Source organism: Anarrhichthys ocellatus, unplaced genomic scaffold (genome assembly GCF_004355925.1).
Source record: "Anarrhichthys ocellatus isolate YVR2014 unplaced genomic scaffold, GSC_Weel_1.0 scaffold58, whole genome shotgun sequence".
Classification (NCBI taxonomy): Eukaryota; Metazoa; Chordata; class Actinopteri; order Perciformes; family Anarhichadidae; genus Anarrhichthys; species Anarrhichthys ocellatus.
Window position 1 is genome coordinate 300,434 of NW_022280088.1, and position 25,549 is coordinate 325,982.

Here is a 25,549-nt window from a genome sequence, read left to right on the forward strand (position 1 = left end):
GAGTGAGTCAAACAAAAACTGAACTTTGAGCCAGGAGACTGATATTCGTGCCCCCGTGAAATGTTTATTTGTCAGCTAACTTCCGGACTTAAGTAACACCCCTTCCTAAATGATTTCAACCCAATCCACGACCTTTTCCTGAACCCAACAAAATAGTTTTGTTCCTTTAAGCTCAATAGGTTGTTTACTGTGAAGTTTATTTTCAAAAGACTGTACTCATGTAACAAGACGAAAAATTGACACATGTTGCTGGACTTTTGTAAGAAAACGCACGAAAAATTAGGAGTAACTTTTTCGCAAGATATCATGCGAACCATGAGGATACGTTGGTTAAACAAACAGAATGTACTCCAGTCTTTTATATTAGATTCAATGTTATAAGTATAATACAATTATGGGAACAATTTAAACACTTGGCTTCCTCATGTGGATTAAAGGTATGGTACGAATACAAATGCTAGATAAAACACTTTGGAAGACATTCCTCAAATTTATTTAGTAAAGGACTTGTTTAGCATTTTTAAATCCTCAAACTCCCTTCTCAGTACAATACAGTCATGGACTGTAGGTATCATGAAGGCAAGAGGAACCTGGAATACCCTCTTCACAACCTCTGGTGGCCAAAAGAAATACTGGCACCATTACTCCCAGTGGTTTAAGCTGCAAGCTGACAGTATGTCATGTTATTTACAGAAGAAGTGTGTTTTGAACATGAGGTCTTGCACTACTTGTTTTGTTTAGAACTTACAGAACTTTGACTTAAATATAGATGTTTTATTTTCTATTTAATTGATGGTCATTGCTTTCTATAAATATGTACTCCTATGTAGGAGTATACATATTTACTCCTATATTTACACCTATTGTCCACTACTTGTGTACAAAACACTATTTTTTTTACCTTTATCTGTCCAACTGAGTCAGATTCCTTGTATGTGCAAACATACTTGGCTGAATAAAACTAATTCCTATTCTGAAAAGTTTTAAGTGCAAGGACAGAAAAAAAGGCTTTCAATTTAATTTCAAAGAAAAAATAAAAAAATACCTTGCTTGATGTTGACTGATGTTTTTTTTATCTAACTGTGTGTGTGTGTTGTCCCTGTTATTGGTCTCCAAACAGATTACTCTCCCCAGAAACTGCATAAAGCTCAACTCAGTCCCACATTATGTGTATTCTTCAGATGTACAAGACCTAACTGCCATCTACAGTCATTAACTCTCTCTCTCTCTCTCTCTCTCTCTCTCTCTCTCTCTCTCTCTCTCTTTCATTTCAATATGCTTCATCGGAATGAATGCAACAAGGACAACAAGATTGCCAAAACGTCACTCTCTGACAATGCGGTAGATGTGGATACCTGTGACTGATCAAATAAGACATACATCGATTTACATATTCAACTTATTTATTTGTGATTGTGTTTGCGTGTAAGTGTTTTATTTTATGTTTGGCACTGTGGAGATTCCTTGTGATGAATATATGGAAGCCCATTTCCACCACTGTGAGGAAAAATACAGATCCTGTAAGTCATTATAATGAGATACTATCTCAAAATAATGACTTAGCATCTCATCATTATGACTTACTATCTCATAATAATGAGATACTATCTCATCATTATGACTTACTATCTCATAATAATGAGATACTATCTCATCATTATGACTTACTATCTCATAATTATGAGATAGTATCTCATCATTATGACTTACTATCTCATAATGATGAGATACTATCTCATCATTATGACTTACTATCTCATAATAATGAGATAGTATCTCACAATTTCGACTTACTATCTCATAATAATGAGATATGTATCTCATAATAATGAGATAGTATAGTAAGTCATAATTATGAAATGCTAAGCCATTATTATGAGATTCTAAGTCATAATAATGAGATACTATCTCATAATGACTTACTATCTCATAATTATGAATTACTATCTCATTATTATAAGATAGTATCTCGTTATTATGAGATGCTAAGTCATAATTATGAGATAGTATCTCATTATGAGATAGTAAGTCATAATGATGAGATGCTAAGTCATTATTTTGAGATAGTATCTCATTATAATGACTTACAGGATCTGTATTTTTTCCTCACAGTGGCGGAAATGGCCTTCCACATTAATACGTTTGGAACAGACGTAATACGTTTGCCCGTCATCCAATTGCATCGCTCTAAAAGTAAAAAAACAAAACAGTAGTACACCACGCTTCTCTACTGCGCAGACTCACTCAGGGAAGAGAGTCTCGCTTCCCCCAGAGGATTTCTAGTCTCCTTATAAAGGTAATTAAAATAACACTCTTTTGAATCATTTCTGGTCTTCTCAATGGACACACGTGTAAATAACCTTGGTATCATTCACTGTCTGTATATAGATTATCAATGTTGCCTCGCGACTGTTTCCCTGCGTCCTACTTATGTTGTTATGCTAACCGGCGACTGTTAGCTAATCTAGCTAACATCACCAAGTAGTGGTTAGCTTGGCAGCTTCCTCTAAAGCTAACGTCAGCTTTCGTTTCACTCGGCACCACCTGGCTCCAATTAGTACTGACCGATCACACTCAGACAATCCTCAACCCGGACACACACACAACAGAACAAGTCAAATTCATATCATATTCATAGGTCATAAATGAGACGAAATAAATGCATTAATGTGGTTAATGTTCATTCAGGTAGCACAACTCAAAATAATGCTTTCACAATGCACGAACAATTATTAAATACAACAAAAAATGCAACATGTAGCACGTGTTTAAAAAGGACGGAAACACTTCAAAAGGAAATTGCAGGACAGAAACAGGAAAACAACAGCCAAAGATAATAAAGTACAAGCTATATAATGATAATGATCAGTGGTGCTTGGTAAATAAATGATTACTTTAGGCCACTACCAGATGACCTCAGAGAGTTCTTATGGGAACAGTCAGAGATGTATTTTGGTCCCAAGATTGATAGAAAAGCAGCAGCATTTTAACTCTCTTGGAAGCATTTTCTTTGTGATTTTCTAATACATTTGAACTGTAAAAAGGGAATCTTCGTTACAGATAATGTAACTTATTTGTAACAGCTTACTACAGCTGAATATTTGGACACTAATTGTTATCATGAAATATGATGAACTACTTGCAAGTCTGATGGTCTGAAGGTAAATGCAACTTCAAGGACAGTGAGCATGAAGCTTATACTTATATTGTATATAGCAGTTAAATGTTTATACCTACACCTGTTCTACTTTTTTGCTGCCCTTTTTTATTCTTTATATATTTTTTCTTGTTTATTGTAAAATAGTGTATGTACATTGAGAGTGGAGTGGAAACCGGAGCATACATGGCCAATAAAGCTGATTGTGATTCTTAACTCAGTTCAAAGCATCCCTCTGAAGTTCAGATGTTATAATTGAACTTTACGGGCACCTCCTTAGCTAAGGGATGAATCGCATAGCATGAACAACAGCGTCGCTGGTTTGAGTCCGGGCCAGGGAACTTAGTTTTTCTTTGTCATCTCTCTGCAGTCTGTTTATAAAGGCACTAAAAGCACCAACAAAATGATATTCACTGCCCTTAACTGCACACCTTAGCTCCCTTTGTCATTCTGAGGATGAATATACATTTGACATTATCATCTTTTAATGTGTTTCTGTGTGTGTGTTTGCGTTTGTCGTCTTTAAAAATCAGCTCTTAGGAGCTCACCACCACCAGTAAAGCTGTATAAGCACCGGGTTGACGGGGCCGAAGGAAGTGGCGCGGCGTATGGGGAGCTGCCTGCTGAAATCGCAATGAGTTACAAACCCATTGCTCCTGCGCCCTCCGGCTCCAACCACACACCTCCAGGTTCTAACACCACTCAGCTGGACGTGCAGTTATTGGCCCGTTGACATCTGTGTTACATAGTGTGTCACATCTGTTCCCATCTTCTGTCTAGGCTCCTCTGTGCCCTCTCCATCCCTGCCCTCGTCATCAAACTTCAGGCCGGCTTTTAGTGACTTTGGCCCACCTTCCATGGGCTTTGTTCAGGTATGTCTGAAGTACAGTTATTCATGCTGTTGTGTTGTCTTTGTTATATTTTCTCTCAAATAACATAACTTTTTGATATAACCCTTTTATATGTATGGTCATACCAGCATGATCATTGTAATAAACTAATCTGAATTTAGAAGGAACACAGATTGTATTTTTTCTTTAATCTTGAAATTCCACACCAAAATGTCCTGAGCGGTGTGCTTTTATTTTGAAGTGAAACTGGTCTTTGGAAATGTATTCTTAGTCATTAATTTGGAATAATTATTCACACTATTTCCCCTATTATTTGATTTATTGAAAGAATGGTAAATTGCCTATCATGTTTACCAAAAGATCCCTTTTATTTTGTAGTCAGTTCTGACAACACGTATAAACTCACTTCAGCGCTTCACTTCCTCCCTCAATATAGTAATTTACTACATCCCACTTAGAACAAGCCGCAATACATTAAGTATATTCAATATATTGCCCACCCCTAAATACATACATATTACAAGTTAACCAATAATCAAACCACAACCACTCTTAATGATGTTTTTAATGTGGGCCTTTGCAGGTCAAGAGCTTGTAATTGATGTTATGACTTTGTCGGCCACTTTGCATAAATTCCCTCACTAGGGCTGTAGCAGCTGAATACCTGCAAAGTATATACATTTATTAATAATGCCTCAAATTGCACATGTCTTTCTCTATTCATGGAGGACAGTAAATACTGACAGATCTGGAAGGCTGTTATTGTGAGGCTGCTGCATGCATGTGACTAATATGTGTGTATTGTGATGTATGTGCCAAGGGGGGGGCTGATTTGAGTGCATGAGTCTACAAAAAAGCATGTTTTTTTAATTTTTTATCATTTTGTAGCTGTGACAAGTCTTGATACTCTATTCTTTTTTTCTCCCCTAAACATGACATGCTTCTGAAACGACACAAACAGCCTGTCAAAGTGTCTCAAGGATCCACCTACAGTGAGCTTCTGTCTGTCATTGAGGAGATGAGCCGTGAGATCCGGCCTACATATGCTGGGAGTAAGAGTGCTATGGAGAGGCTAAAGAGAGGTATACTTAACTTGTCAAAAAGACACAGTACCTGATCTCAGTGCAAGTCAGGATTTGTGTGTGCTGAATATCATGAATAGTTCATAAAAGTACTGACGGGGGGACAACTTGATTTTAAAATGGTCACAAATGAAAACTAAGATTACAAATGTGGACAATAATTTGTAATATTCACAAATGTATGCTGCAATCTACACACAAATACCAAGTAAGTTTAAGACAGTTTTATCAGTAAATATTAATACTTTACACACAGATTTTTAACTTCATCTTCACAGGTCTAGTAATTTTCCCCTTTAAAAAGCTTCCTGTGTATACAAATGCTATAATTATGTGCTAGTGTAAAACTGGGACATCGGTGAAACTGTGTGTGATTTCAGTGGGAAAGAAGTTTTTCTAATAAACACCTGTAGATCAAAACCGTGTTGCTGGTTGTCAGATGTGTGAGACACGAAAGTTAAACTCAATATATTTTGTAGATGTTTATGGTAACTGAAAAAAAACATGCACCATTAATTGTAATTTGCTTTGGATTTAAAGAAAGTCAGAAGCAAAGAAAAACTTTTGATGTGTGGACACCAAACAAAGAGGAAGTAAGGCCATTGTCAACAAAATATGAGAAGGAAATGGATCATTATGCTACTCCCATTTTATGCTCCGTTTTTAAATTCAGATGGATAGTTATGAAGATATATAGAAGTAATAGACTGGCGTGATTGAAGTAGAATCACATGCATTAGAAGCTTCAGTCGTTGTGTAAATTGAACAGGCGGACAGACGGCTAAACCCAATTTTGCCTTTAACTTGACCTGCAGTTTTCCTGCAGGCCAATGGTTATCATAGCAATAAAGACTGTCTTGGATGCATTAGATTTTTTTAGTTGAGGTATACTCAGACAGAAATTGCTACCACTTATTGTAGCGATGGATGTCATTAATATCAAACTGTTGATTTAATGCCTCCTTCACCTTGTGTCTGTCTTCAGGTATAATCCATGCCCGTGCACTTGTCAGGGAGTGTCTTGCAGAGACGGAGAGAAGCGCCCGCACATAACCTTTTCAGAAGCTCCCCTCACTCCTCCCTGATAAAAAACTGTCCTCATCGAGATCCCCATCGTCTGTTTTACAGCCATAGCTTTTCACTTTTTCCTCGACAGCTTTTTATAGGTGCATTATGTCCTCCTTGTCTCCACTGTTCCCTGCATTCCACCACACCATTTTGCTCATCACAAACTTTCTGTTTATGCAGAATGCAGTTTTGTATCCATTTTGAAATTAGTGTGGTGACTTTCTACGCATTTTAAAGTTAAGCTGTGGGTGAAAACCTTACTCAAATGGATGGGAAAATATTATTTTGACCATGAAAGTTGGGGTTTTTCAATGATGAAATCAATATTCCAGCTGCACCATCGTTCAAGTTTTTTTTTTTTTTGATTATCACTCTGCAACCACTGAATATTTTTTTGTTAATATGGACATTTTGAATATACCCCATTTCTATCCATACTTGCTTTTTCATATTTTGTAATGTAAACACACATTACATGTTTCTCAATCCCAAAAAACACTGTACATCTCAAGTCAATTTGTTAGTAATGGAAATTTTGTAAACCGGATTTTTGCAGTTATGTATGTATATCTTAATTAAATAACAGAAAAAAACAACTTTCAGTGTCTGTTTCATCTGTGAAGCATGTTTAATAGGTTGCCAGGGAACTGATATTTTGCAGTTATACTGCGGACAGTGATGAGACGCCTTCATATTAAATGTTTTTCATTGAATTAAAGAGACTCTTCATGGCACTGAGCTAAATGAATACTCAACTGCTGAAGGCCACAAGTGCACCTTCTGCCAAGATTTCTCTAAAGGTTCTCTGACATTCAGAGCATCAATAGCAGCAAACTATTTGCTATGTGAAGGTAAAGTCATGTCTACCTAATCAGAGAATGAAGTCGCACTGCGAGCGTCTTGCCTCGTTGAGAGCTATCAGAAGACAATCCACTAATCATGGATGTGCTCTGAATAAAAGGCCTTTTCACAGCATCTGTCTTTGCAGGGTGAACACAGGTGTAAGTAATAACATTAATTACAGCCCTGTTACATTTAGGCTTCTTCAGGACGGAATTGTGCACGCTGGCATACTGGAACGGCTGTGACACAATAAATTGAATGGGACCGTAATTAATTGTAATCAATTACACTCGTTAACCTTGCTATGACATGTCAAAATGGCTGCTGTAAAAAGGGCTTTCCTTATTGAGCTCTTTTTAAATATTTCGAACATCTTTTACTCTAGGATGCGATGCAAACTGTTCCGGTGCATGTCACAAATATATTGAAGTAAAATGCAAAACCGGGGGATAAACACAAATTTATTGTCATTTACATTCATCACAACCTCAATAACGTCTCATGGCCTAACAACCAGCTGCTTCGCAAGAAGAGGGATGAGAAGCTCTTTATGAGCAAGTGAAGGAGATAGTGAGGGCTTTGTTGAGTACATCGTGACAAAAACAATATGATGATATAGGTCTTATATATATATATATATATATATATGAAATGAGTACAAAGGAGAAAGCAAAGATAAGACAAGTCCATGTGTGTTGTAGAATGATTGTCACAAGACAGCTTGGTTTCCCAGTCGCATCTACCAGGAGACTGGTCTCCTGCTTACTCCAGTGCTTCCGCTGTTACCAAGAAGGAAGAGCGGGTCTGGCGTGGAAGGCAGAGGTGTGCATGTGAGTAGATGACGTTCCTTGTGCACAGAAAAAAAGTACTCCTTGGTTTTCTATCGGGAATTCATTGTAATCGCTCCTAAAATTAGTAATTTTAGGATTATCAAACAGCGCTGCACAGATTTCAGAGAAAGCAAGACAACATAAAATGCTTAAACTACTCATTTCTAAAAAAAAAAAAAAAAAAGAATCTTTGCAGCAAATCCTGTGAAAAATGTTGCTACGGATAACATGGTGTAGGTAGTAGCCTATTACTGTGAGAAAGTTATTTAACCAAGAGTGTTGACATTTCTGGAGCGACAACGGGCTAAGTAAAGAAAAGAGTTTACTTTAGAAAACTATGACGCTCTAAAATAATGATGCTGTTGGCCAGTACATACCTATGGTTATGTCAGCCTGCCTTAATCAAGGGCTGAATATTACTTTGATAAAGGGAGTAGGGCAGGAATGCAAATTGCACCTTAGTATATATATATATATGCGTGGCTTTGCGTGTATGACCGGACTCCTGTGAGAATATGTTTGCGTGTTCCATGGAGGGCTGAGTGGCAACAGTTTTTGGCTCGGATGCATGGATTAAAAACTTAAAACACCAGTCAGCGCAGTTTCCTCCTCCTCTTTTGAACTTCACAGGCATCCTCTTGTTCCAACCCACTGTGAGATTCAACCCTGTGAGGACAGAAGAGCAGACACTTCTTTGAATTTCTGCATTATGTTATGACAAATGAGCTTCATATGAATATCCAGGGGACAGATAGGAGACGCAGTTTACAGAAATAAAACTCGAGGTAGACTGACTGTAGTGGCAGTGGCTGGTGTTGCGTTGTAGTTGAATAGGTCTTTGTAGCGACCCTTTTCCTCTTTCTCTTTGGTGCGGATCTTCTCCTCCATGATCTTCAGCTCCTTGGCGATAGACGGTCCCAGAGAGGGGTCCAGCTCCAACACCTTTTCAAAGTCTGCTCGGGCCTCCGTCTCGTTCCACACTGCAGCGTGGGCCTTAGCTCGCTTGTAGAAGGCCTTCACGTTGTCTGTTAGGACGGGGACACAAAAAAAAATGTATACAAATTCTTAATTTGCACATAAATCAGAGCTCCTACGCATCCTGGAAAACAGCATGAAAAATTACAGAAAAAAGTCAAATGTCCTGTAAAATGATTTCAACATTCTCCTACTTTCCCTTAGCTTAAGATATGCTATAGGCTATCTGTCAGAGCTCCCTAAAACAGATATGTTGTGATGTTATGTTCAGGATCATAATAACTTTCAGATGGTAGTTTATAGACAAGAGTACTTTGAACAAGGTGCTCTCGGGTTATGTTATGGAAATGCTATGAACACACCCCCAAGTCACGTAGCATGGTTAGCAAAAGCAGGTTCGATGACTTCACTCTTCCCAACTTGTTTTAAACGGTTGAATAATGGTACGTTAATAAAATCATGCAATTTAAAAGGAGTCGTCTTTTGGCCACATGATTTAGCCATCACTGTACAGTACACTCGTGTGGCAGACTCATAAACCCTGAAAAAAACTTAGTTGTTTAAGCTTCATTACATTTGAATCAATCTAGCATGTACAGCACCAACAACAAAGCCTTACACTCATATTTGAAGACTATGGATGTGCAGTGTTCGATGACTTCGTAGTACTGGCCCTGGAGTAGCTTGCACTGGCAGTAGTTGAGGAGCAGTGGTGTTATCATGTGGTCCAACTTCACCCATACTTCGTCCCCAGGGTGCTCCTGAAAGGCGAGACCAAAGTCACAGAGAGGAGTTACAGAATGCATTTTAGTGCATATTTCAGTGTTTATACTAAAGAAATAGGATATTATAAAAACCAGATCTGATCTTTATTAGCTTGTATTCAACTGTGCTCTAACCTTCATCTGTAGATTTTTGAGGCAGGCAATGCCATTGTAGTACTTCTCTGTGGCTTCCTTAATTTGGCCCTTTTTGAAAAGCATGTTGCCCTCCTCATGGATCTGAGGCACGAGCTTGAGTTTCTCTTCGTCTGTCATGGCCCACACGTCAAGCTGGAACGATCCTGGAGTCAGAACCTGAGCAGAGGAAAAGAGAGAAGATCAGTAGCAGCCGGAGCTCACACTGTAGGGGAATATAACTGTAGTTGTGTGAGGTAAATAGCAACTCTTTATTGTACATATAAATGACATTAGAAGTTTATTAGATGCACATCTACAGTCGAATGCAATTCATTACAATATCCGTGCCTAGGAATCCTGTCTTAGGAATAAGCCTTATAAATTTCAGCTTTTGCTTAAATTGTGTTACAACAATTGAGACCAAAGGGGTGTCATATTGGACTACATGATATCGATAGGTGTTTATAATGTGTTGTTGTCACCCTCATGCATATAGAACAACTTTGATTTCACACTTGATTTGTGAGAACTTTTGCTTCTTTTTTTCCACAAAAAATGGTTTGGAAAAAAAAAAGGTTTATATATGTCAAAGTAAGATATTATAAAAAAGGGTATTGGTACCAAAACTTAGGTATTGTGTTGGTGATACAATAGAAAAAAAAATAAAATCAAACAACACTGTTTGAGTTTGTAAACCTGAATGCAACCCAATCAAATGAGCACCACTAATATTAAACTGTGGGCTCACCTCCAGCAGCTCGATGCTGAAGACGAGAGGCTGCTGACTGGCCTGAAGCTGATCCAGGTCCTTGTGCCCCAGAGAGTGGTGGGAGTGGATCTGAGCAATGCCGCAGCAGTGCCTCTGGCCTTCCAGGGGGTCCTTACCAGCACTGATGTTTCTCAGGGACTGGGACACGAGCGGATACAGTGCCGTGTGCTGACGGGTGAACAGAAATGGTAAATGCACACAGAAAGAACAAGATTGCCACTTCATCCCAAATGTCCAGCTCACTAACCTTATTGTCACAGGTGAACTCTGCAACTTCGCCTTGTTTCATGGTGATGACCACTCTCTCCCACACAGCTAGTTTAAACTTCTTGCCCAAGATGAGCTCCATGGGTTTGCTGCGGCCCCCCATGGTTCTGGAATCATCCAGCACTTTGCCATCACACAGGCTGGTGCGGTAGTGGAAGACCACCTGGTAAACAAAGATGGGACGTAAACACGGACAACATTACACACACAGCACACTGCTCAACAGAACTATCCGGTTAAAATAACGGTTCTGACGCCACACTTTTTAAAGGACACGCGATGCATTCGATTCCGCTTGTTTACTAGAAACAAAAGAGCAATCTGAACGGATCAGACAGGCCTGGAGAGAGTCATGATATTCTGACCAATCACAACAATGGAAAATGATTGGCGTGGTCTGCCGACCAATCAGCATTCATAAACACATGCCATCCTGTCCCACCCCCTGTGTTTCCGTCAGATGAAAAAAATAAGGGGAAAAAAAATATATAAACCGGCTAAAAACAAATGGCAGCCGCAAACAAATCTAACGTTGTATAACCGCAAAAGGAGCAAAGCTCACAAGCTTGTCAGCGTTATATGTGTACAAGCGCATTAGGTTTGCTGTAACGTTCACATTAACATCTATCTGACAGTCTACTGTGTTAGCTAGCTAGTGCTAGCATTAGCTAAAGTGCTTCATCGCATTTCTTAAACTAATTCAGCGGACTGGACTCGGCAGTTCCCACCGTCGACACACTGTAGTTTTACCTTTGTTCCATTGGGAAAGGTCGATAGCTCTCCTTTACCAGGACTGATCAGTTTCTTTACTATTCCTTCCTCGAGAAGCTTGCGTGCCTCTTCCTCCATCCTTGACCGAGTCTCAATTAACGACAGATGACGATGTTTGCCGAAGCCACCAACCGAGTCGTTTCGTGGGACGTCCCTCTGCGCCTCACAGCGCCCTCTAGACGTAGCCTGCGCGAGTGCCTCACTACAATAACAACAGACACAAAAGTGTCATGAAAATATACATAACGAATCAAGTACTAGTACGCTGTATGATGCACTCTCTCTTATTTTATGTAAACCTAAATCTGCCGTCTAAATTTCACACTGCTTTCTGATCATAATAAGAAACTTCAAATCTGAATAGATTGATTTTGGCTATTGTAGAATACCAGCAGGCTAAATATCTAATTTATTCCTAATATTTTAGAGTTCCTGCATCTCTTGGCTTCCTCACTTTTTCCACACCTTGTCACTGCGAAAAATAGTGCTGGTTTGACTCCTGCAATTTAAATAGGCCAGGAACCGCCGCTAGATATCTAAAATAAAGTAATTAACAGTTGATTGTCTCCCTTGCTCCGACCACACACATCTTCTGATCTCAACTTCACACCTGTAAAGTGTTGTGACTGCATCTTACACAATGTTGATGCTTTGCCACTTATGAGCCTTCAGCTATCAAACTTCTCTCCGATGGAACCAGCTCCCAGTTTCAGCACGGGAGGCAGACACCTTCTCGAAATTTAAGAATAAGCTTAAGACCTTCGTCTTTTATAACGCTTATGGCCGGCTCAGGCTTGCCTTGGACCAGTCTCTAGTTATGCTGCTGTAGGTCTAGACGGATGGGGGGAGACTTCCTAGGATACACTCTAATCCTCCTCTCCCTCTGTACGTTTTCATGTCCCATGAATGCATGTTACTAATTTGGCTTCTTCACCAGAGTCTTTGTGCTTTCTCCCCTCACAGGTTTCCATGGATCGGGGTTACACCATGGATCGTGGTTGCACCTTTTGCCGTGGACAAAGTCATGGTATAATATACATGTCGTGAAAAATGTCATCCTATAGTATGGCCTTTAAAGTCATAGTGTTTTATGTCAGAAAAATCATAGTATAGTTTGTTTTAAAGGCATATGGTAAAGCTCACTTTGCCCTTGATTGGAAAAAAATCTCAACTGGCACAAATTCAAATATACAAAAGTTTTATTGTAATTTCACAGTCATTATTCACACGACATAGAAAACACAGGCAGGACCAATCTCCTTTTTTGTGTACAAATACAGCAATATCAGTTCATGTAGCGGAAACATAGTCGAGGCACTGAGTGGTTGAATTAGTAGTGGTCATTACAATGACAAGAAAAAACAACCATGTGACAACACATGTTTTGTTACAAGTGACAAAATACAATTCATTTTAAGATAGCAAAGAAATAAATGTAGTGTCTCGTGAAATGTCATTTTTCAAAATAGGGTAGGTAGAACAATTTGAAGCCTCTCCTTCCCCGGACAGCACAGCTGATGTATATCACATGGTACACTGTAGGAAATACAGGTTATGACATTGTTAATACCAACAAAACAAGGCATGCATTTACTGGTACAGGCTAAGGCCAAGCAAAACAAAAACCCTAGGAAACAATGGATCAATTTACCTCCAGGGATGAAGAGGAGAAATCCAGGTACAAAGAAAATAGCACTTGAAACACCTGTAAGGACCGTTTTATTAGTTACAACCCAGTAAAAAGACAGATCACCAACTCGAATCAATGAAACCACACAACATTTTGGGAACTATGCCTATTTGCTTTGTTGCCAGGAGCTGCATGAGAGGATCGATACCACTCTCATGTCTGTACGCTCAATATGAAGTTACAGCCATAAGACTGTTAGCTTAGCTTGGCACTGGAAAGAGCTAGCCTGGCTCCGTCCAAAGCTAATAGAATCAGTCTGAAGTTCAATAATTAACTGTTTGTTTAATCCAATACAAAAACTAAAGGGTCAAATTCCCAAAATGTCAAAACATTCCTTTTAAAAAGAATCAAATAATGTACTATACTGGTCGCAAAGAGTTATTCACATTATATATTTCCTCCATTCATTCAGGGTGACATTAAATAAAAAAGAAAACTGACAACTTAAGTTTTACTTTTTTCTTTCTGCCACTTGAAAAGTATTCTTACAGACAACCTTGTAAAGTATCTATCTTTTTTATTTCTCTCTTTCTTTTAAAGTATCTTATTTAATAGGTCCTGACTGTTGCAAACTACAACTGTAGTTTGTGTACTGTGCTGAGTACAGCTGGTAAATCTTAGGCCCACCTGTCCCTTTTATTCACTTGTTTTGTGTTTGTGAGTTAGTATTTTAGTTTAATTCATTGGTTATTTGTTTCAAGAAATATTTGTTTCATTCACAGCTTTTCAGCGTCTGTATCAGTTCATACAACAATCTACAGCTTTCTGATGTTTTTGAGAAAACCATAACTATAAAAATAACGTTGCATCTGGACTATACAATTTATTGTGTCATTTCTGGACACTAAAATGGTTTATTTTCCTTTTTTCCTTACCTGCATTTGGATTCAGCTGTATGACAACACCCGTGAAAATAAGAGCTAAAATGAAACAATACAAAAAGTACATCAGTGATCTCATATATATATATATATATATATATATATATATATATGACATATTTCTTCTTTTCATTAGATTACTAGTTCGAACAAAATGTGTTACAGAGAGAGAATCAACAAGGGTACAAAGTTCAGTGTGCCAAACATGTCCCTGACTGACACAACACTGAACAAACTACCTTTTAATCTCTAAACTTTCTGTGCCATTTAAACATTTTACATTTTAGTCATTTAGTCATATGATCTACTTCATCCAAGAAGAAGAAGAAATAGATAACATATTTTTATTTCCTGAACCATCTACTGTACATTTCAAGTAACTACTCTTAAAAGGGTCAGAGCTATTATGCAAATGTATATTCATGTGATATTAGAATATTCATGAGGACAAACCTGTGAAAATGTGAGCAAAACAGGAGCATAAGACTGAATAATTAAAATGAAACTATTCCTCTTTGAATTAAGCATTTATCACAGCAAAATCATTCTGGTTGTATATTTGTATATTTTACATGTAATGAGTGAACAACTCACCAACTCCAGTGATGAGGAGAAGGAATGAAGCGAGAACAACTCTTCTGTTTTTCTTCACCAGCGGATGGGACACCCACCTGAGAAAATATTCTTTAAAGTAAATATGTTTATGTGTGTGTGTATGTGTGTGTGTGTGTGTGTGTGTATGTGTGTTCTCACCCGCAGCAGTGTGCAGACAGCTGTGTGACTGAACTCAAGGTGCTGAAGGACCACTGGGAGCTGCAGTAAGACAGAGTGGCCGGGTCGCTGTGGACAGAGAGCAGGAACAGACTTTATCTCACTTTTCAAAGCACATGGTGGTCTACGATCAATTGTTCTACCTGTAGGACCCACCTGATTTTAAAGAAATTATTGAAGGAGGAATTGCAATTGCTGCCCAAGGCGTCTTCATTTTCCAGATTCTAAAGACGCAGCACAGATAATAAGAGAGCAGCAGTTTAAAGTAAATCATTTATTTATTATGATTATTTTTTTTATAGTAGTCGAAAGTGTACCTGATATTTTAGGTTACTGTGTTCAGGAGAGCCGGCAGCAGCAGCAGGAGAGGGATGAGTCTGAGGTTTGGAGAAAGTTAGAGGACCAAATGTCATCTCTCCTCCTTCTCTGTCGTTGTCTCTGCCCTTCCATCCCTCTGCCTCTCCATCAGACACAGCTCCCTCCTCGTCTCCCTCCAATGCAAAGGCATCATCGATACTAAACTGCGTGGCCATGGTGATAGCCTTTTACACGCTGAGGGCCTGTGGCTTGGTGCTCACTGTTGGTTCAGAGTAAAGATCAGTGTTACTCACAGTGCGCGTGCTCACAGCTTGGAGAAACATTTTGTGGTAGTTAAGTTGTTATTAAGTTACGGGTCATTTTTGCTCATGCATTTCTTATATACGCGCACACATGCCTGGGCTGTGACGGTAACTGTTACGCACAAATAAATAGTCTGGCGTCCCACATCACCTCTATGCAATACAACTTAGCGTTAACTAATGTTTACTACGCTAAAAGGGCGAATGTAGTCATAAAGTCAGGAAAAAGATACAGTACTGCCTCGACTCGGACTACATATTTAAGCAGACTGGACCGAAGTTAACTAAAATAAAGGCCAGCAGCTAACTGGCCATTGTTTGTGCTCTTTCCGCTAGTCGATCAGATGACCAGGGGGAAGACTTACTGTCTGAAGTAAACTTTTTCTCCGGCGAGGCTGAACCCGACTCCACGTTGTGAAGACACAGGTCACATACTTGTACACTCTGGAAATTATCTTCCAAGTCTTCCTGGCACTTTTGATCTCGAGAGCAGAGCGATACAAGATTTTGCAAAAGTTTTGAGTGTCTCGTTCTATTTTTAAAAACCCGGCTATCGATTGCTCATGTCTGATTCCGCCCAACGATCTCTTTGAGGAGTCAGTCTACTTAGTCGAGTGTCGGTTTGTCGATCGACACTCACTGGTAGAGTAGAAGTATAGGCAGTATCCGTGGTATAAGTATACAAGTACTAATACCACAGTAAAAAAAATACTCAAAGTACTTAATGTAGAAAAATGGCTTATGTTACTGTTATAGGCTACTATTATATAATTAGAGAATGTGCATTAATGTGTAAGCATTATTTCACTGTTTTCAGAAAATTTCAGAAAATATTGACTTACTTATCCTCAAAATGCCTGTTTTGAGGTTAATTTAAGGACCAATAGTCCAAATTAAAAATTAATTAAAATTATTAAACTATTAAAAGGAAAAGCCACAAATCCTCACATTTGAGAATCGGAACCCATGAAATGCATTTTTACATGAAAAACAATGATCAAAATAGTTTTTATCAATTGGCTTGCCGATTAATCAACTGATTGTTTCAGCTACTTCTATATATATTGTTTGGTAGATTAGTTTAATTGATAACAATACACCATATTTTATAAGATCTTCGTATGTTTTTCATACAAAAGTATTAATATGTAGGAACTAGTTACTAAATCTATCAAATTTCTCTCTCAAGTCAAAGTGTAGTGTATGATGTGGCATGAAAAGAAAATACTCAATTAAAGTACCTACAGTTTACACTTAAAGGTAGTGTGTAGGATTTAGATGCCCATCTAGTGGTGAGGTTGCATATTGCATCCAACTGAATACCCCTCCCTAGTCCTCCCTTTCCAAGTGTTCCCAGTGTGTTAAGGGTGACCTTCAGATAACCGAACAACGACAAATGCCTTCTCTAGAGTGATTGTTTGGTTTGTCCATTCTGGGCTACTGTAGAAACACGGCATTGAAACATGTCGGACCCGCTCTGTATATACTGTATAAGCGGGCCATTCTAAGCTTACGAAAACACGATTCTTAGTTTTAGGTCGTTATACACTAATGAAAACATAGTTATAAATATTATATTTAATTTATGCCAATAAATCCTCTTAAATCCTACACATGCTCCTTTTAGTACAGTGTTTTGAGTAAGTGCACTTAGTTACATTCCACCAATGCATGAAAAGACTTGCTTCGTTGGAATGATTTAACATCACAAAAGTGTTCTTACTTTACACATAAAAATGCTTGGTTTAAGGAGTCTTTAGGGATAAAACCACCCAAGAAATGACCCAATGACACAAGTCAAGTTGTCTCTTAATTTAGTTGTTAAATGGGCAAGACTTCAGGGATGGTTATTATGTTATTTGGTAAGTCTCTTAAATGTATAAACAAAAGGAAATTGCTGAAAAGTAACTGACGGCTGCTATACTTAGTGGTAAATCATATTGACTAAAGTCCCTCCAGCTGTCCTCTTAACAATACCAATACTCCCCAACAAATAAATGGAAAACTGTACTTAAAAATGTACTAATTCATTTAATGATCCCATTAAAACACTTATTGTCACTCTGCCTCCATCAATTTGACACTTCAATGATGTGTTATGATTGTTGTCCACAAATGTGGTAACATTGTTTTCTGCCAATTAGAACACACTCAGCTTGTGTTTTTCTCCCACTACGCTATTGTCTGTATATAGTACCAATGCAACCTTTAGCAAAATCAAATTATGTGAAACACTTCAGGCAAAAACATTCTGATGATTGGAAATGAGCCAAAGTGAAGCTTACCGCCAACTACTAATAAATATGTTTCACTTGTCAAGATAAGCAGTTATGATTGATGATAAAAAAAACCTGGACTTAAGTACTGATATATAAAGTAATAAAATACTATATATTTCAATGCAATGAATGCCAAACAGGAGCATAAATTATCCCACTTGATATCTGTTGCCAACATGTGAAATCATGGGATTTCCAGTAAGTCAGAAGACCTGCATTATGCAAACAAACATCTCTAAACCAATAAGCACAGATTAGTCATTGATGGTTGCAGCTTTGAGGAGCAGACCGTTAGAGGTGGTAGATGAAGTGAACAGTGTCGGGTGTGGCAGAAATATCGTGGGTAAAAAAACAACTGGTCACTGAATTTGGATACATTTGGAAATTCAAGGTGTGAGTTTTTAATGTTTCTCTGACTTTTATTGTTGACTATGCAATGAACAGAAGCAATATTTTGTACAGTGTACATTTATACATTACTTTTGTTATTTATCCTCTGAAGTTTTCTTGGGATTAATCTCTGGCAAGGGTGTATTTAATGCAAATGTAAGCTGTAGCTAAATGATTACAGTTTAAAAAGTTTCAATGTGTTTCAATGTGTTTCAATAGTGTTTCAACATGTTTCACAGATTGCACCACATTATTGATCTTCTGTCTGGCTTGGTGCCATATTCAATTTGAAATCCTCACTTGCAAAACAACATCAGCAACTTGCCAATTTCAATTTACTCCCTTTGCTCTGTTTTCCGCTTTAGATGAAACTACAGGCTGTACTTTGCCTCTTGCTGCTGCTCAATTATGAGGTAAACTTACCAGAACAATGTAGAATGAGCTCCTTATACAATCGCTCTGCTTGAATGTTTACCATTATCTTCTATATAAAATATTGACCAAAGTGCTTAAACCTCATCCTTCTTCAATCTTGAATTTATCAACTTTCCCTCACATGTTTGAACTCCGTCTTTCTACTTAGCTTTCTTCATGCATAGATCTCCGGCTGGTACCTGGTTCCTCTCTGGAGCTGCCCTGTCTTTCATTTCAAACTGACTTCACTGGAGCGGCCATCACCTGGAAATTCAATGGTCTTTATATATTTTGTAACTACCACCACTATTGTCACTGTTTTGCAAAAGTACACAGTTATGTATGTATTCAGTTTGATCTTTTCTTAATGCAGGGGAAGATGTACATGTCAGTGCTCAGTCGCCTGGCTCGCCTCGAGTTAAACAAGATGGCTTGTATCTCTCTATATCCCCCGTTACTGCTGCCAATGAGGGGGAGTACTTGTGTTTGATAAAAAAGAACGACATGGAGATGATAAGGACATACCACGTTACAGTTGATGGTGAATATCATAGATACACACTACTCTTTCACATTTATGGAACATTTTGACTAGAGTATATATATCAAATTTAAATATATAACATTCAGCAATATGCTCGACTCTAAAAGAGTTTGAAGTGTTTGTGCATTTCTTTTCAGCATTCGTTACCTATACCATCAAGTTAATTGAGGGCTTTACTCCTCACCTCCCGTGCCATTTCCCACCTTCCAACCAAGTCAAGGCCAATGCACTTTGGTTCAAAGAGACAGGTAAGAGTACAAAGTTGCACCTTGAAGACGATCCGACAGCTGAACATAAAAGAGTGGAGCAGCTTTATCCACTCGACCATGATCAGACCATCATCATCAGAGACATTGTCATGGAGGATGCTGGAAATTACATATGTCAATCTGCTGAGGGAGAGAAGCTGAGCTCTGTAAATATCATTGTTGAAGGTAGGTTTGACAACCTTTTCTATATACCTAAAATTAAATGAAATAAGGTCATTTTTTTCTTATTAATAAAAAAAACAGGTACATTTATGTACATTTAACCATCTGCTTAACTTTCTTTCAGTTGCTCCTACCGCTGTTCCTCCCTCCTGCAGCGGCTTCACCACAGCGTGGGAGGCCTGCCAGGACGAGAACAATCGCACAGGGGAACCCATGTTGCAGGAATCCATCACAGAGTTTTCCATGAAGCTGTATTCTTACCTCAGAGAATCACAACCCTCCAGCAACTTGCTCTTCTCTCCTATCAGTATCAGCGGGATGCTGTCCCATTTGTTGTTAGGTAAGACAAAGGAAGCAGGTCCTCATTTTTTATTTTGAAACAACATAATGATACATAATGATTAATCATTAGTCTTGTATACTCTAAAAGTTTTTATTTTTATTTTCAACATTTCCCATGAAAAGACTAAAACCAACAATGAGTTGAAGTATTGTCTTGGCGTCAAAATTCTGATATAGCTTATTCCTCTGTGCCACAGACCTCCACTTTTAGCAACACATTAATGAGCCACACTGTTGCAAAGTGTGATGTGTTGCTTCATCACGACGAATGTGGGCACTGCAGATTACTTTCGGTTGATCCCATACACCATCCTGCTGACAGAAATTGCACCAAATCCTACACAATCTCCTCCAAATGTTCAAAACTACAGAGCCCAACTGTTTCAGAAAATGATTTTGCCCTTTTTTATGTTTTGTCAAATATGTATACCTTCAGTAGGAGCAAAGGGGCTTAGGACTGAAAGCCACAGACAGACAAGGGAAGTATTGACTAATGCGTTGATGATTTTGGTGTTTTCATGGGATTTGAGAATATGAAAAACATAGAACACCACCAATATCCTTTAAGATTCTTTGGTCTAACAAGGATGAATCTTAGCAAAATGAATCACTGTCTTGGAAGTTACATAAAAATGTTTCTCACTTTGAAATGTCACTGGAGTTTTTCTCTACTTATGTGAAATGTCATGCATACCTTGCAGCCTTCAATATCACTCTAAAGTACAGTATATATCATTCCTATGTTGTCTTTTCTTCATCATGTTCAGGTGCAAGGGGTGACACCCGTAAAGCCATTGAGAGGGCTGTCTGTGTGCCTCATGACTTCCACTGTGTTCACCTCCAGATGAAGAAGCTGAGAGAGAAGTTAGCCGGCTCCTTGCAGATGGCTTCTCAGATCTACTATACCCCAAGTATTACTATCACACGCTCACAAAATGGCTCCTCTGCAGTCAAAGAGCTAGATGCAGAGGTTCTGAGTGCTCATAAAAGGATCTCTATCTCCGCAGCTCATCATGATTTATCTGTTCTCTTCCTCAGAAATGAACCTTAGCGAATCCTTTACTAACCAGTCCATCCAGTTCTATGAAGCGGAGCCCACCAGGCTGCTGGAAACCAGCGAGAAAAGCACACAGATGATCAACAGCTGGGTGGCAAATAAGACCAACAATAAAATCCAACACTTGGTCGACTCCGTACCAGCCAGTACACAGCTGATGCTGCTCAACGCTGTCACCTTTCGTGGTCAGTATCCTATGTTGCGTGTATGTGCATGAGGAAATGGCGGAAACTAATAAAGAATGTGTCTGTGTGTGTCAGGTCAGTGGAAGGTCAAGTATGATATGAAACCCAAGAAAGGACTTTTCACAAAACTGGATGGTGATCTGGAGAAGGTGTCTGTCCTCTATCACCAGAAATACATGGCGGCTATGACATATGTAGTTGAGCTAAAGGCACAGGTAAGCAACAGACACCTTAACCCACCCATTCACATACTGTACACAGTAGAGGTTTTCAAACAGTGAGGAGAGCCAAAGATACCGTGTGAAAAAGGTGTCAACATATGCACTCTTTCACAGAGACATTACTCAATCAAATCTGACTTCACAGACATGAGACACACGTGTTTATAGTCGGTGAGGCTTACAGTTTGTATATATAATAAAAAACTTTATAACTTCAGAACTTGCTTGAGAATCATCACATTTTAAGTTTTCTCCACTATCAAAGTAATCCAGTGGAAGTTGTGTGTACATTCATGAGTACATTGCAAACATGAACTGCTAATAGTTCATTTTGCTTGATTTTAATGCCGCTAATTCTCTTGCTCTTCTATTTTTCCGCAGGTGGCAAGGTTTGCCCTCACGGGTGACAGCAGTCTTTACATCCTGCTACCTCGCTCCAACAAAGTGACTGACCTGCAGCAGGTGGAGGAGAGGATGACGGACACGGCTATGCGTCAAATGATAGAACAATTGAAAACAACACTTCCTCAGCATATCGAGGTCACTCTGCCCCAAATCAAATTGGATATCCAGCCAGACCTGAACCTACTTATGAAGAAATTAGGTTTGTTCATCTTTCATGATCTTTTCTGTCCGTCAGACTCATTCAGCTCATTAATACCACAAATTGAAAATCACCCATGCTTTCAGCTTTAGCTTCCAGCCAGTAGACATTCAGTAATTAAGTCTCATTTGTGAAATAACCATACCTTCTGCTCTTTGATCTCCCTCTATCTGATTCAATTACTTTGCTTCCGCCCCTTCTTTTTTCCCTTACTATCACCTTTCCGCACTTTTTTCTCCCGGTTCCCCCAATCAGGACTGTCGTCACTCTTCGAGGGTGCCAACATGTGTGGTCTCTTCTCAGAAGAGAGGGTTATTCTGGACGATGCCAGACACAGAGCCTGCCTCGCACTGACCGAACAAGGAGTTGAGGCCGGGGCCGTCACCGCTACGTCGTTCTCTCGCTCCTTCCCTTCCTTCACTGCCATGCGGCCTTTCATCATGCTGCTGTGGAGCGACCGGGCCAATGTGCCACTCTTTATTGGCAGAGTGACCGACCCATGAGAGCACATTTGGCATTGGCACAATATAAATTCAGTAACAGCATAGCTTCAAGTAGTTACTGTACTAAAGTGAGCAGTGACCCTCACAAAAACATATATCTAAGCCAGGATGTGTTTTGATTTCAAAGATGATGAATAAACACATATTAACACAACACAAATGATGCCTGTCTTATGTTTTTGAAGAATGAAGTACAATAGAGGCTCACATCAAAGGAAGACAGACAACCACTGAAACAACTTCAATTTATTTTGCGAGGAAGTTACACAAACCCACCACAGGATGGCAGCCATACTGTGTGATTGACATTGAATACACAGGGACTACAGTAGTGAATTCCCCATCTCAATCGCCCCTGCCCTCCTGCATCAGTACAACTGGATTCAATTTAAGGAAGACGAAGTGTCAAAATCTGTGACAGTAAAGGTTTTGTTTCTTAAAGCAATAGCTTGCTTGTTAAAGCACAGCAACTGAGCAAAAAATACCCTGAATCATCGTATTCACAAACAAACAAAAACACACTGATGGCATAGACTGTAAACACACCAGCATTCAGAATGATCAGCCATGGTTGCACTCTATTATACAAGCTGATAGTGATTGCTAAACATGCAGCTGTATTGCAGATAAAATGATTACATAAGCAAAGCGGGGTCAATAGACAAGAGTCAGAAAATTCGGTGACTGTAAACAAAACCAGCAGATCCAGAGACAGGAATAAGCAACCATCCAGCCTGAAATGTGAACTCTATTAGATCACTGTCACCCAGCCTAGCCTCAATCAAAGTACTGAGTATTCCCAGAAATGCATCTTTGATGCCTAGATAACATAATAATGTTGTTTTGGTTTGATTATCTCACTGCCAACGTGCTGGGAGTTTTGATGTGCATAGAGAAAGTACTGAATAAACCTTGCCCAACCCTCTCATTAAAGTCATTTATGGACTAACAGAAAATATGGTTAAGCCTACTGTTACACCACATGGTTTACTTCCAAGCTTCGATAATGCCCAAGCCCTTTTTTATTCACCACTGAAGGATCCATCTTTTTTGCAATCAACGATGAGACATTCACAAGGTTGTTGAAGGACACCAAGAATATGAGCAGCCGGATCGATTAAACAGTCAGAAAAACTCCCAGAGGCCACTGACTGACTGTGGGTGTGCTAATGTGAACCAGTGTATAGCCAGAGCTGTAGAGATAGATGAACCGGGGGAGTACATTTGATATCCGATCAGGCATTTAGATAATTCAGTGATAGTCTAGCCCCCATGTACTATCGATGTTCAAAGATTTGTTTCTCGACGCATAACATGCATGAGGGTTAAATCCGCAATCTGGAAGGGTTTTTTAATATCTTGGATCCTAGCCTGTGATCGTCCACTGTTGCGTGCTGCCATGCATGCAGGGTGAAATCCCATTTTACCTCCTGAGGTTAACATGTAGGAGGGGGGACATTTCTACTAACAGCAAAGTTTTATCTCAGCAGGTAATCCTATGTCACAGACATAGACATGGTAGTCCCAGTGTCTCTTGTCCATGGGATGAAATACATGCCACTATAGACCAGATATCTAATAGGTCAGAAGTAATGGGATGAATGCAACATTGAACACAGCAATGACTTCCTCTAATGGTTGATGTAGACTTCAGCCACATAACTTCTGAGATCATCTCAAGAACAGTTTCTGAGGGTGTACAAGGTATGTTATGGGACATTTTTAAGTTTTTCAGGACAGCCCTATTCTCATAAATCAGATAACAGGATTTGAACAATTTTCAAATTTATACATTCGTGCTGCAATATTGCCTTGCAGGGAGAAAATGTTGCATCATTCCCGACTCTGGTGGAGCCAGTGCTTGAAGTAAAACCTAGAAGTGAAAGAGTTGCTTATTAGAATTAAAAGTAAAAAAAGGGGGTGTAAAATAAGTGTCAGCCTACACCTTTTCGGTCAGCATTTTTGTTTTGTTTTTCCATTTTAATTCAGGTCTTATTGCTATTTCCTCTTTATTACGTGCATTAGTTTTAGAAAATTGCTAATGAGGACCAAAATAAATCATTAATACTACTATTAAAATTGAAAAAAGTGCCAGTACTCCCCTTACTCTCATGTTGGCTTGTGTATCAGCCTGTATCAGAAAATAAACATAACATTCTGAATTTCTACAGTGAATAACATATAAGCTACGACGAGATATTGCTCATGTTAATGTTTAAGTAAGGGCGCTGGAGGTAGTAGATGAAGAAAACAACTGGAAAAAATGCCACGTCCAAGCTATAGCCAACTACCATCTGAAAATGACCAAGGCCGGGTTTAAGTGCAGTCCACATGTTTACATATTTCGTTGTTTGTCATGGTACCAAAGTGTAAAATGTAGAAGAGCTGGTACTGCGTACTGGTGAGTACCAGCCCACTTTGAGCATAAAGATGCAGTGAAGCGAAGGTACAAACGACACCTCCAAAAAGCAATATCCGTTCAGCTTTTCCTCAGGAAAATCAAAAAGAGCGGCCAGAGGTAACACATCAAGATATATCCCATTCTTAAAGTTGCTCTATAACCGTCTGGCAATGGGAAAGAGAGATGGCACACACTATTGGCAACTTCAGTGTCCCCCAGCCAGGAAGGATCACACCACTGAGGGATGTCGTGGGGGCGCCAGACGAATTCTCTCTTGAATGTGTCTTTCATGTCCTTTATTCACTGGAGCCCTCTGTCCGAAAAAATTTTAAAAAAACCACACTGCAGAAGTACCCCTTTGGATGCCCCTAGGGTAGATCAAATATGATAAAGTGCCCTTTATGGTGCCCTTCCAGTGGAGAAAACATGTTGATGTGCCCTTTAAGGTGGCCTTCGAATTTAGAAGACATGTTGCAGTGCCATATAGGTCGCTCTACATGCTTGAAAACTTTCTGCATGTTGCTGCCCTTTATATTTTTTTCGACCCTGCCCCTCAAACAGCCTGAGTCCACCACCACTGCTATTATTATTTCTACACATCTCTGTGGCTCTGAAGTTGCATTGAGACATTATGAATGGGGCATGACGTGAATACATACACACACACACACACACACACACACACACACACACACACACACACA

The 25,549-nt window shown here is 39.1% G+C and overlaps 4 protein-coding genes across 7 annotated transcripts; 2 read left to right on the plus strand and 2 right to left on the minus strand.

Moving 5' to 3' along the window:
• Positions 1-2,220: 2,220 nt before the first annotated feature.
• On the plus strand, positions 2,221-6,754 carry cdk2ap2 (cyclin dependent kinase 2 associated protein 2). Of its 2 annotated transcripts, XM_031871515.1 has the most exons (5): positions 2,221-2,296; positions 3,691-3,846; positions 3,938-4,029; positions 4,970-5,090; positions 6,076-6,754. In XM_031871515.1, the coding sequence occupies exons 2-5, from the start codon at positions 3,792-3,794 to the stop codon at positions 6,141-6,143; spliced, it is 336 nt and encodes a 111-aa protein (XP_031727375.1). In that variant the 5' UTR covers positions 2,221-2,296; positions 3,691-3,791; the 3' UTR covers positions 6,144-6,754. The 2 variants fall into 2 exon arrangements, with proteins under 2 accessions (XP_031727375.1, XP_031727376.1); XM_031871516.1 differs by lacking the exon at positions 2,221-2,296 and having other exon boundaries at positions 3,300-3,846.
• Positions 6,755-7,445: 691 nt separating this feature from the next.
• On the minus strand, positions 7,446-11,620 carry aip (aryl hydrocarbon receptor interacting protein). The gene is made up of 7 exons (XM_031871514.1): positions 11,492-11,620; positions 10,722-10,904; positions 10,454-10,642; positions 9,706-9,882; positions 9,426-9,567; positions 8,627-8,856; positions 7,446-8,497 (listed from the first exon to the last, which is right to left on the minus strand). The coding sequence occupies exons 1-7, from the start codon at positions 11,588-11,590 to the stop codon at positions 8,492-8,494; spliced, it is 1,026 nt and encodes a 341-aa protein (XP_031727374.1). The 5' UTR covers positions 11,591-11,620; the 3' UTR covers positions 7,446-8,491.
• Positions 11,621-12,693: 1,073 nt separating this feature from the next.
• tmem134 (transmembrane protein 134) lies at positions 12,694-16,038 on the minus strand. Of its 3 annotated transcripts, XM_031871460.1 has the most exons (8): positions 15,840-16,038; positions 15,172-15,431; positions 15,011-15,078; positions 14,837-14,923; positions 14,678-14,754; positions 14,078-14,122; positions 13,164-13,217; positions 12,694-13,048 (listed from the first exon to the last, which is right to left on the minus strand). In XM_031871460.1, exons 2-8 carry the CDS (start codon positions 15,385-15,387, stop codon positions 12,966-12,968), a joined length of 630 nt encoding a protein of 209 aa, XP_031727320.1. In that variant the 5' UTR covers positions 15,388-15,431; positions 15,840-16,038; the 3' UTR covers positions 12,694-12,965. The 3 variants fall into 3 exon arrangements, with proteins under 3 accessions (XP_031727320.1, XP_031727321.1, XP_031727319.1); XM_031871461.1 differs by lacking the exon at positions 13,164-13,217; XM_031871459.1 differs by having other exon boundaries at positions 12,694-13,217.
• A 1,981-nt stretch (positions 16,039-18,019) lies between these two features.
• serping1 (serpin peptidase inhibitor, clade G (C1 inhibitor), member 1) lies at positions 18,020-22,604 on the plus strand. The gene is made up of 11 exons (XM_031871504.1): positions 18,020-18,144; positions 18,509-18,556; positions 18,727-18,835; positions 18,931-19,098; positions 19,239-19,535; positions 19,657-19,872; positions 20,642-20,785; positions 20,913-21,116; positions 21,192-21,331; positions 21,719-21,941; positions 22,197-22,604. The coding sequence occupies exons 2-11, from the start codon at positions 18,509-18,511 to the stop codon at positions 22,442-22,444; spliced, it is 1,797 nt and encodes a 598-aa protein (XP_031727364.1). The 5' UTR covers positions 18,020-18,144; the 3' UTR covers positions 22,445-22,604.
• Positions 22,605-25,549: the final 2,945 nt, after the last annotated feature.

Coding starts and splice junctions, on each gene's coding strand:
- cdk2ap2 (XM_031871515.1), top strand. CDS start 3,792: ATGAGTTACAAACCCATTGCTCCTGCGCCCTCCGGCTCCAACCACACA. Junction 4,030..4,969: donor CTTCCATGGGCTTTGTTCAG/GTATGTCTGAAG, acceptor CGACACAAACAG/CCTGTCAAAGTGTCTCAAGG. Junction 5,091..6,075: donor TATGGAGAGGCTAAAGAGAG/GTATACTTAACT, acceptor GTCTGTCTTCAG/GTATAATCCATGCCCGTGCA.
- aip (XM_031871514.1), bottom strand. CDS start 11,590: ATGGAGGAAGAGGCACGCAAGCTTCTCGAGGAAGGAATAGTAAAGAAA. Junction 9,883..10,453: donor TCAGCATCGAGCTGCTGGAG/GTGAGCCCACAG, acceptor TCCTCTGCTCAG/GTTCTGACTCCAGGATCGTT. Junction 9,568..9,705: donor TCAAAAATCTACAGATGAAG/GTTAGAGCACAG, acceptor CTCGCCTTTCAG/GAGCACCCTGGGGACGAAGT.
- tmem134 (XM_031871459.1), bottom strand. CDS start 15,387: ATGGCCACGCAGTTTAGTATCGATGATGCCTTTGCATTGGAGGGAGAC. Junction 14,924..15,010: donor AATAATTTCTTTAAAATCAG/GTGGGTCCTACA, acceptor CTCTGTCCACAG/CGACCCGGCCACTCTGTCTT. Junction 13,218..14,077: donor ACAGCTGAATCCAAATGCAG/GTAAGGAAAAAA, acceptor CGGTCCTTACAG/GTGTTTCAAGTGCTATTTTC.
- serping1 (XM_031871504.1), top strand. CDS start 18,509: ATGAAACTACAGGCTGTACTTTGCCTCTTGCTGCTGCTCAATTATGAG. Junction 18,836..18,930: donor CATCACCTGGAAATTCAATG/GTCTTTATATAT, acceptor TTCTTAATGCAG/GGGAAGATGTACATGTCAGT. Junction 20,786..20,912: donor TCAGATCTACTATACCCCAA/GTATTACTATCA, acceptor TCTCTTCCTCAG/AAATGAACCTTAGCGAATCC.